At 62.3% G+C, this 11,151-nt stretch overlaps 1 protein-coding gene across 1 annotated transcript; it reads right to left on the bottom strand.

Annotated features, from left to right (window-relative positions):
• Positions 1–6,016: 6,016 nt before the first annotated feature.
• Positions 6,017–8,275, bottom strand: FZD2 (frizzled class receptor 2). The gene has a single exon (XM_061477518.1). The coding sequence runs from the start codon at positions 7,854–7,856 to the stop codon at positions 6,183–6,185; it is 1,674 nt and encodes a 557-aa protein (XP_061333502.1). The 5' UTR covers positions 7,857–8,275; the 3' UTR covers positions 6,017–6,182.
• Between the last annotated feature and the right edge of the window lie 2,876 nt (positions 8,276–11,151).

The raw sequence follows: 11,151 nt of genomic DNA, 5'->3' as shown, positions 1-11,151 counted from the left end.
GGCAGATCCCGAGCCCCGGGGCCCCGCTGAGCCGCGGGGAGGGGGGGTGTCCCACCAGAACACCGGCACCCGGGTCCGAACTCCCCCACGCGGCGCCGGAGGGGGCTGCAGTGAATGCTTCCCCCCCGCCGCTGCGGGACCCCGGGGATGAAGGCGGGGACCCTCGAGTGGAGGGGCGCGGCGGGACAGGGTGCGCCCCCATCCCGGCACCGCTCCTGGTGAGCAGCACACGGTGGCAGAGGCCTTGGTGCGTTTCCCCCCCACCCCCGCCGTTCGCACCGCCCCTTCCCACGCCGGGAGCAGGGAGTGGGGCTGCGGGAATTCCCGCGATTCGGCAGAAAGACCCCAAAATCACCCCCCGAAACCCACCCGTGGCCACCCCCGTCCCTGACCCTGCCCCAGACGAGCTGGGGTGAGCACCCCCGCGGATCGGCGCCTGCCCACCACTGCAAAAGCAGATTTAACACCGTGAAGGTTCAGTTTGATCTCAAACAGGGAGCAGCAGCAGCCCCCCAGGATTCAGGGAGCCCCCACCCCCGTGCCATCGCACCCACCTGGGGGTGACAGCTCAAGGACAGGCAGCGTTCGGTGTGGGGAGATGGCAACAGACGCAGGGACTTATCCCTGCGGTGAGCAAGGCTTTGCACCTCAACCATGGGGCTGGCTCTGAGACCAGACCCACCGCACAGCTCATCCCACCGATGGCAGCCCGATCCCACAGCACCGGCATAGATCCATCCCGTGTCCTCAGAACTGCGGCTAAAGAAACACCTCAAAACTGGAGGGACGACTCATTTTGGGTTCTTAAACCAGACACCGGATTTAATGAATCCCTCCCCCCCCAAGACCAAAGAGCATTAAATGGGTTTTGAACCACGGTTTGCAGAAGATAAAACCAACAACCCCCGTTCGCCTCCGAACCCCGCGGGCGGGTGCCACAGCGGGCAGCAGAGGGTGATGCAGGCAAAGGCACGGCCCTGCGACGCTGCCTGAGATCCATTCCTCACCGCATCCCTCCATCACCCTGTCCATCCATCCCTCCATCCATCCATCCCTCCATCCATCCATCCCTCCCTCCATCCCCCCGTCCATCCATCCATGGTCTGTGCATGGCGTGTGCGTGCACACGGGAAGGTGAGCCTGGGGTGTGAGCATGTGTACGGGGGGTGCCGCCAACATGGGGAGATGTGCATACATGTGGGGTGTGCATGCATGGCTGGGTAACATGCACACACGCAGTCCATGTGCATGTGTGCACCATGGCATGCTGCTGTAAACGTGCACGGAGCATCCCTGCAATGGGGAATCCTGAGTTTTGGGGGATGCTCCATCATGGGCAACACGTGTGTCCCCTCATTGCACACGTGTGCACAGACCCGTGTGTTCCTGCTCGAGGACAAGCTCCCTTGTGACACGCACCCTCCCCCTCCGCACCGCCCCTTGCACACCCCTTGTGCACGCACAGCCCCGTCCCCTTGCACACCCCCTTACACACGTTCCCCCACACACAACGACGCACTCCCCTTCGCACCTCCCCCCTCGCTCCCCTCCCCCCGCCGGGCCCCTCCCGCCCCTGATCGGCTCCAGCTGCAAAAACATTCCCGCATCCAGCGGCGACCCCGCCTCCGGAGCCGCCCCCGACCGGGCACATCCCATCCCCATCCCCATCCTGCCCCATCCCATCCTCTGGGTGAGCTGTTGGAGGGAGGTGGGGAACAGTGTCCATCTGTCTCATGTTCTCCGGGATGGAGATGGGGTCCCATGCCCACCCCATCCACCTTCCATCCATCCACCATCTTCAAGAAGGATGTTGGGAGACGGCTGTTCTCCAGGAGGTGCAGCAGGACAGGGATGGATCCCTTGTTCACGATCCCTTGTCCATCCGTTTCTCTGGATTGGGTGCTGGACAGAAGTGAGGAACCATGTCCATCCATCCTATGTCCTTCAGGAGGTACACCAGGATGGAGAGGGGTCCCATGCCCACCCATCCCACCTCCATCCATCCTCCATCCTCCAAGAGGGATATTGGGATGGATATGGGGAAACACATCTCTGTGTCCCGTGTTTTCCAAGAAGGATGCTGGGAATGATACAGCACATCTCATCTCCTAGTCCCAAGCTCTCCAGGGGGCCCCTGGGATGGGGTGGTGGCCCCACATCCTCCCCCCCTTCAGGCATGACCCCTGCACGGAGATGGGGTCCCACATAGCTCATGGCCAGGGCAGGACGTCGGGAGAGAGGCGGGATCCTTCCCTCTGCCGCGGGAAGCCCACCCTTGGCCGGAGCCATCCCGGCTGCCGGGGGACACGTCCTGCACTCGGGCCCCCTCCGGCTCCTTTAAGAGCGGCGCCGCCGGGAGCCCGATTTAGCCCGCCCGCCGCCTGTCCCCGCTGGAGCCGGGCCAGGCGCTGCCGGCCCCGGCCAGATCCCGCCCCAGCGCCCGCGGCTGGGGGGGTACAGCGGGGTCGGGGAGGGCCGGGGGCACCCGGGGGCTCTCGGACCAGGGGGGACCGTCCCCGTGGCCTCGAGTCTTGCTGGCTTCGTCCTGGAGGTTGAGGTGCATCGAGCCGTGCGCAGGCAGCTGGTCCTCACTGGGACCCTGGGGGAATGTCACACCGTTAACGGGTAATAGCAGTGAGCGGTGGGTCACCGGGAGCTGTCCCTCATCGTATCCCTGCTCCTTGTCACCTCCTGCTGCCACCCCTCCACATCACTGCTGGGGACACAGGACAAGAAAGGGACAGGGACCCCTGTGCCCGAGGGCATTGTCACCCGGTGCTGAGCTGGTGGGACAGTCCCCATGGACAGAGCGGGGACCCCAGGAGACAGGGGATGGATCAAACCAGGGGACAGGGGAGCCTGAGGGCCATGGGGACAGGACAGCCAATGGAACGAGCCCCCAGGGGGACAGGAGAGCCATGGATGTGGGGACAGGAACCTATGGTTTGGAGGATAGGACAGCCAGGGAACAGGAGTGACCCCAGCCTGGGGGACAGAAGCACTGAGACAGCCAATTCTGGGGGCATCCCATGACCCATTCTTCCCTCAGTGAGACCAGTCCCCCCCTCCAGCACCCACTTCTTGCACTGGTTTCACCCCTGGGGCTGTGTCCCTGCTGGGGTGGAGCTCAGCCCATCACCCCACGGCGGCTCCTCCTGGGGACCCCCCTGTCCCCATCCCCACCAGGGAGCCCTGTGAGCTTCCAGGCACTGGTGTGATGAGTTGCATGTGCTCTGGGGCCAGGCTGCACTTCAGTTGAGTTCTGCTGCCTCGGGCAGCTGTGAAAACAGAGCGGCGCTCATCAGGGGACATCAAAGGACCCCAGCATGGCCGCTCAGGGAACACGGCAGGACCCGCCACTGGCGTTTGCTCCCTCTGCTTGGCTTAAGAGAGAAAGAGCAGGATGGGAGTCAGCAGCCTGGGAGGGCTGGTGTGCAGCCACAAGGTCCCTGTCCCCTGTCCCTGGGGTTAGTTGGGCATGCGGCTATCTGTTCTGTGGGTGACCCACACCAGGGGTAACCTGTCTCCAGGGTGACCCATCCCCAAGGAGCTCCATCTTTGGGGTGACCTGTCTCTAGGGTGACCCATCCCCAAGGAGCTCCATCTTTGGGGTGACCTGTCTCTGAGGTTAACCTGGTGCAGGGTGACCTGTCCCTGGGGTTAACCTGGTGCAGGGTGACCCATGGCTGGGGTGACAGCCCAGGGGACAGAGAGGACACACAATGACTGTGTCTCACAGACACCCTCCAGCTCCTTCCCCACTTGGGCTGCAAATAGCTCCAAGAGCCAAACCCTCCAAAAACCTCCAACTTGCACCAAAACCACCTCTGAGAGGCCCTGGGCTGAGCCACATGGATGCTGCTGGGGCAGGATCCAGCCCAACTCTCCAATTCTAAATCCAAACATCACAGGAGTCTGTGAGGCCGGTAAGAGGTGACATGGACACAACCCCACAGGTGGGTGCCAGCAGCACCCATGGGGTGCTCAGCACTCTCAGCACTCCCAGACCCAGCCTCAGCTGCTGTAATCCCAGCTCTGTTTTCCATAAGCTGGGACACATAAACCTTGAAAAGCAAAACCATTTCCCAGCTCCTGCATTCCTGGGTGGAGAGTTTACATTCCCCTCGTCCCCCGGCGATCTGCGCTTCGCCTCTGGGAAAACAAAGCAGCCTTGGGTGGGATCTGCCTGCTGGGGAGTGGGATCCTCCCCCCGGATAACAAGAACCAGCCCAAGGGCAGAGCAATCCCCATGGCAAGGGTGCATCCCCCACGTGATGGCACCTTTGGGTGCAGAGAGTTGAGGGCTGTGAGGGGGGTGATCCCCATCCCCTTGGCTCCATCGTCCTGCCAATGTCCCCACCAACGCGGTTTTCCCCCTGGGAAGGAGCAAAAACATCATCACAGAGAAAATCACCCCCATTTTCCGCTTTTCATTCCCATTTTGGAAGGTGAAGGTGGTTGGGGCCAGGGGGGCCTGTCCGGCCCTCAAACAGCTTCTCCAAACCATGGGAAGGGGGAAAAACCCTGGATATGGTTCCCCCCCTCTCCTCTTCCCCTTTCCAAGTCATCACTGGAAAATTAAACCGGATCCAAAGAGTTTTTCCTTTCCAAAATGTGCTGGAGAGGCGCTGCCTTAACCCCTTCGGCTCCTGCTTCCCTTTGCTGGTGAATTGGGATTTTTAATGGGGTTTTGGAATTATCCCAGGGTGTTGCTGGGGAAAGGGGAATGACTCAATCCCCCCCCCCTCCCCCCATCCCAATGCGTCTTTGTTGCCGGAGGATCCAACACCCTGAAATGCTGGCGACAGGAGCTGAGGCTTCCTGGAGCTGGTCCTGGGTCGACGCTTTCCCGGGTCTCCCTCTCCATTTTGGGAAGAGTATTTTTGGTTGATTTCAGTGCAGTGCAGCTGATTAAATCCATCCTTCCCTTCCCAGAGACCCGCTCAGGCCTCTCCAGCTGCAAACGTCCCATAGCCCAGCCCCAGCATCGCCCAGATCCCAACAAGCCCAACTGAAGCTGGGACCCACTTCCCTCCAGAGACTCGGAATCAGGGGACCACGCACAGCCCAACCCCCCTGATCCTGTAGGAAATGTCAGCTCTTTTCTCCAGAGGGGGCACAGGAGGGGTCCCCCCTCCCTCTACAACCCAAAAGTTCCTTACTTTGGGGTTAAATAGATCCTTTTCCCGCTGCAAAGCGCTTTGTTCCAGCTGGAGGGAGCCGCTGGCTCATCCCCGCAGTGCGATGGAAGCGGGGGGCCCGGCAGCGCCCATGGGACCCCCCCCAGTTTAATTTCTTACTTTTTGGGAGGGAAATAAAGCAGCCCTAAGGAAGAAGTTACCGGTTGGTTTTACTCGTTTGTATTTGCAGGACGGCTTAAAAAGGGATTTGGGAGGAGAAGTCTGTGGCCGAGCAGGGGACAGGCGGGGACCCCAGCCAGGGACACACAAACACAGCCCGGTCCTGCGGGAGCCAGCAAAGGGGCGGGGGGGGGGGGGGGGGGGGGGGGGGGGGAAATCAACTTTCCTTGGGGAGTTTCCAAGGGAAAGAAGAAAAAAAAGGATTTTCATTGGGGTTTTGTCTTTTTCCCCCCTTTTTCGGGGGCTGGCAGGGCAGGGAAGGGCCGGAGTGGGCAGGAGCCATTCCCGATCTCGTTGCCTTTCCCGTTCCTCGGCCATTGCGGCACCGCGGGGAGGGGGAACCCGACAGCATCGAGTGGGGAGACGAAGTTAGGACCCTTGCCCAGGTTCAGAAGGGTATTTTTTCCCTTTCCCCTGCTTTTTTCTCCTCCTTTCTCCCTCCCTTTCCTCTTGCTCAGTTTTCCTCTCCTTTTTCTCGTTTTCCTCTCCTTTTTGCCTCTCCCTGTTTTTTCCTAATTTTTTTATATTTTCACCTTTTCTCCCCCTTTTCTTTTTCCTCTCCTTTTGCGCTTCCCCCCTTCTCTTTTCTCTTTCCCCCTCGTTTTTCTCCTTTTTTCCCCCTCCTATTTTACCATGTTTTAAATAGAAATATATAATTAATTTTACAAATGCTATTTACAGGTTTAATTACAAAAAAAAAATTAAAGAGAAAGAGACACCCCTCAGACGTTAATAATCTAAAAATAAAAAATATATAATAACCCCCCCAAAAAAAACCCAATGAAAAGCAAAGGGCAGCGGAGGTGGCTGGCACAGGGGGGGTCACACCGTGGTCTCGCCTTGCTTGCTGTTGGTGAGCCGCGTGTAGAACTTCCTCCACGAGTGCAGGGTTTTACCCGACCATATCCAAAAGCCGGAGGTGATGCCCACGATGAGAGTCATGAGATACTTGATCATGTAGACGGTGAAGTCAGGGGTCATGCGGGGGGTGAAGTGGAGCGGGCAGGGGATGGCCAAGCTCTTGCAGTTCTGACTGATCCAGCTGCGCTCCCAGTGCTCACGGAAAGCCTGCTCGTAGAAGTAACACGCGATGACGATGGTGGCCGGGACTGTGTAGAGGACGCTGAAGACCCCGATGCGAACCATCAATCGCTCCAACTTCTCTGTTTTGGTCCCTCCATGTTTCATGATGGTGCGGATGCGGAAGAGGGAGACAAAGCCAGCCAGGAGGAAGGAGGTACCAATGAAAAGGTAGACAAAGAGTGGGGCCAACACGAAGCCCCGGAGAGGGTCGATGTTGTTGAGGCCCACGAAGCAGACGCCGCTCAGCAGGTCCCCATCGATCTGCCCCATGGCCAGGATGGTGATGGTCTTGACAGCCGGCACAGCCCAGGCGGCCAAGTGGAAGTACTGGGAGTTGGCCTCGATGGCCTCGTGGCCCCACTTCATGCCAGCAGCCAGGAACCAGGTGAGGGACAGGATGACCCACCAGATAGAGCTGGCCATGCTGAAGAAGTAGAGCATCATGAAGAGGATGGTGCAACCTTCCTTCTTGGTGCCCTGTACCACCGTGCGGTAGCCATCCTCCTGGAAACGCTCGTTGCAGACCACCCTTTCCTCCAGCACAAAGCCAGCGATGTAGGCCACCGACACCATGGTGTAACACCCTGAAAGGAAGATGATGGGTCGCTCTGGGTAGCGGAAACGCTGCATGTCCACCAGGTAGGTGGTGACAGTGAAGAAGGTGGAGGCACAACACAAGACAGACCAGATGAGGATCCAGATACGGGCAAAACGGATCTCATCCTCATTGAAGAACATGTGGCCATCGGGACGGGTGGGCTCGCAGGGCGCTGCACAGTCCTTCTCACCCAAGAACTTGTAGTTGAGATAGCTGGGCACCTTCAGTGCCCGTGGGCAGTGGAAGGGGTGGTCGAGGGTGGCATAACGAGGGGCTCCTGGAGTACCCTGGCCGGCCAAGGGGGTGGCACTGGTGAGCAGCGCTGGTGAGCTGCCATCCTCAGAATGGTTCTGCCCCACACAGATCTGCTCGGCGCCATGGCGGGGAAAGTTCTCACAGCGTAACCGCTCCGGCCATTGGAACCCAAATTTATTCATGAGGGCCTCACAGCCCTGGCGCGCGCGCTCACAGATGGAGCGGCATGGTGGAATGGCCTGCTCCAGCACCGTGCACACCGGCGCATACATGGAGCACAGGAAGAACTTGAGCTCCAACGAGCACTGCACCTTCACCAAGGGGTAGAACTGGTGGACCTCCAGCCCCGCGTCCTCCTGGTTGGTGTGACCCAGCAGGTTGGGCATGATGGTCTGGTTGTAGGCGATGTCGGTGCAGAGTGGGATGGAGATGGGTTGGCAGAAGCCGTGGTCGGGGATGGAGATGCCCTTCTCACCGTGCAGCTGGCTGCAGCACGGGGCAGGCGCGCTCAGCCCCACCAGCAGCCAGGCCAGGGCAGGCAGCGCGCTGGGGCGGCCCATGGTGCCCCGAGCTGCTGCGCCCGGGTTTACTGTGCCCGGTGCCCAGCCGGCCGCTCCTCCTGCCCGGCTCTGCCGTGCCCGGTGCTGCCTCTACGCCTCCTCGCGTCCGGAATTGCTGGTCCCCTGCTGCCTGGACGGCTCCCGGTGACTGGATACGCTCAAGTCCCGCCTGGATGACTCCCGGTGTCCCGCTCTACCGTGCGCGGCGGGACGGCTCCCGATGCTCGGACGTGGCGGTCCCGGTGTCCTGCTGCCCCGACGCGGTGCCCGGTGGCGGAGACCCGTGCGGGTGTCGGTGGGGGATGTGCGGAGGGGGGGTCCCGACGGGGTGCGGGATGCCGGGGCAGCGCAGCGGCCACACCGGACACTCCCGCCGCCTTTGTGCGGGGCAGCGCCGCGTCCCCACCGGGCGGAGCCGCCCCCCCGCGCCCCGCCCCCCCGCTCCGCCAATCACATTCAAACGGCGCGGCCGCCCCGCCCCCCGCCGCCCCAGGCCCCGCCCCCAGCTGCCCCCCCCCCCCCCCCTCCATCGGACCCCCCCCAACAACTTTTTCTTGCCGTGAAAACTCCCCACGCGGCATGGGGTCGGGACGGGGCCACGACGGAACCCCCGGGGCTGACACCCCCCCCCGGGCTGACCCCTCCCGGGCTGACCCCCCCCCGACACCCTGAACCAGTCCCCGCTTTAGTGTGCACCGGAGGGGATTCCCCCCCGCGGGCGCCCCGGCACCCACTCAGGTCCGGTCGTTCCCCCCTCCCAGGCCTTGGCCCCATAGCGTTCCTGAGGCCACACCGGGGTGCTGCCGGAGGGGGGACACAAGAGGGGTGAGGCCAAAACGTACTGGGGGGACTGGGACACACTGGAGGGATCTGGGGCACATTTGGAGGGAGCGGGGGCACACTGGCGTGGGCCAACACACACCGAGGAAGGGGAACTGGACACACGGGGAGTGATCAACACACTGGAGGGGGCACTGGGACACACGGGGAAGATGTGGGACACACTGGGGGGAATCAGGATACACTGAGGGGGGGGACTGGGACACACTGGGAGTGACTGGGATACCCAGAGACCCCCATCTGCGGAAGCACCCGCGGGCACTCACCCATGTTGGGGCAGGTTTGGCAGCGGTTGGGGGGGGGGGGGGACTGCCCTTCCCCGAGCACCATCCCAGGGAAGGGGCCTTGGGGGGCGCCCGGCGGGGACCGCTCGGTCCGGGGGGGTGCTGGGGCCCTGGTGCTGCCTCCCTGCCCCCCGCCCGCCCTCCCTTTCTCTGCCTTTCCTGTAACTTAAGCTTTTGTTGTGAGCGGGAGAAGCCCGGGCTCCCGTGAAAAGAGGCCCCACCGCCTTTCAGAGAGTAATTGAAACCATTGCGCGGCTCCGGGCCGAGGGGGAAGGGCAAGGGGGGCTCAGGAATCAAAGCCGGGGGGGGGAGAACTGGACCACTCGATGCGCACCCACTCCCGGCCCCCATCACCCCTGCTCTCCCCCCCCTCCTGTCACCGCGGCGCTTGGCAGGACACGGGGGGCCGGGATGGAATGAGGGGGTCCCCATGGCCCTGGATGAGGCAGGAATGGGGGAGCTGTGGGTGAAGCAGGGTGGGATGGATGGCACCCAGCCCACGGCCACAAACCCCAGCTCCCCTCGGGCCCATGGGTGCACGGTCTAGCTCCTGCGACACACCCCCCCCCCGGTGTCCCCAACCTCGGGGGCTTTCGTCCCATCCTGGGGATGGAGGGGGATCGGGGGTGTCTGTGCAGCCACGTGGATTTTGGTTTCCTAAAAGCTTTGGATTTTGGCTTTTTCCAGGGGAGGGGGGATGTCACCTCCAGAGGGGGTGGCAGGGGCTGGCCCCACGCTCCTCATCCATCCTCCTGGGTGCTGTGGGGTGCTGGTGGACAAGGGGTGCCCAAGACCTCTGGGCACTGGGGACATGCAGGGACATGGTTCCATCCGGAGCAGGTGCTGGGGCCTCCTGGGGAGTGGGGAATGGCAGCAGACGTGTCAGCCAGCCCCAGGAGGGATCCCAGGGTGGGCTGGGGGTGCTGCCCAGGGGTGTCACCTTGTAGGGACATGCAGGGTGGCTGGGGAATCCCTTTGGTCTCATCATCCAGGAGTGCGGTGTCCTGCCCCCTCTCCAAAGGCTTCCCTGCGGGGGCCTGGGCAAAGGACAAGGACCCATCCTGGCACCCACAGGAGAGGGTGGGTGCTGCCCACAGGCCAGGCAGGGCATGACTGGGAGTATGGGACCAGCCCAGCTCCCCCTTGCAGCCCCCCCCCCAGGAGCTGCGCAGTGAGAGAGACACAGGAGTCCTGATCCCCCTCTGTTCCACTGTCTCTGCATCCCAGTACAGCACTGGGGAACACTGGTGACCCGATGCTGCCAGTCCCCTGCCCGCAGCACCCTGGGGTCCCCAGGTGGCCCATGGGTGCCACCACCTCCAGAGAGGTTGGTGGCTTCCATGTTCCTGCTGGAGCAGGACGTGGTCCCTATGGAGTCCCAGTCCGCAGGACTCCTCCAGTGCTGTGGGGTCCATGGGAGGACCAGGGATTGGAGCACCTCTGGAACCCCCCCAGGTCCTGTCCCAGCACCCCCAGCCCAGCCATGGGCACAAAGCGCAGGTCTGGCCCCTCTCTGAGCTCCCTCTCTGGGGCCAGGAGCCCCGGTGCACACTCAGGGTGAGACTGGGGCTGGCACAGCCACTGGCACCAGCCCCAGTCATGGCCCCACTCCTGGGCTGGAAGCCAGCGCCATCCGGAGGGCAATATTTTGAGGGGGGCTCCTGACAGCACCAGCTCCCACCTCCCCATCCCTTGGGGCTGGGAAGGAGAGTGAATCAGGGGACAGAGCGGTTGTGCCTGGCAATGCCAGGCAGGATGGGGACCCCTGGGGGTCCCCCAGGAGCTCAGGGGAAGGCCACCCCCCCGGCCCCAGGCCCTGGCTTTGTTTGACACTTAAGGTCCTCTAATTAAAACCAGCCACAAAAGCGCTGGCTCAAGGTGCCAGTGGAGGAAGGGGGCTGTCACCACGGGAACAGAGGGATGGGTCCCCCTCCGTGCGTGAGTGGGCACACGAGTGCACATGCACATACGTGTGCATGCACACACAGAGCCCGCAGCAGTGTGACATGGGAGCAGGTCGGGGTGCTCCTGCTGCCACTGGCGGGTGTTTGCACGCCTGTGCCCAGAGCTGCTGCACACGCACTGTCCTATGGGCTGGGGAGGGCAGAGACCAGTGCCTGCTGTCCTCAGGACTGGTTTGTACTGGTCTAAACCGGTCTGATTGTCTGCAA

Source organism: Pezoporus flaviventris, unplaced genomic scaffold (genome assembly GCF_033815535.1).
Source record: "Pezoporus flaviventris isolate CSIRO_AGI_PZ_B2104156 unplaced genomic scaffold, CSIRO_AGI_Pfla_v1 ptg000107l, whole genome shotgun sequence".
NCBI classification, from domain to species: Eukaryota; Metazoa; Chordata; class Aves; order Psittaciformes; family Psittacidae; genus Pezoporus; species Pezoporus flaviventris.
This window is presented reverse-complemented; position numbering and strand designations above follow the sequence as displayed.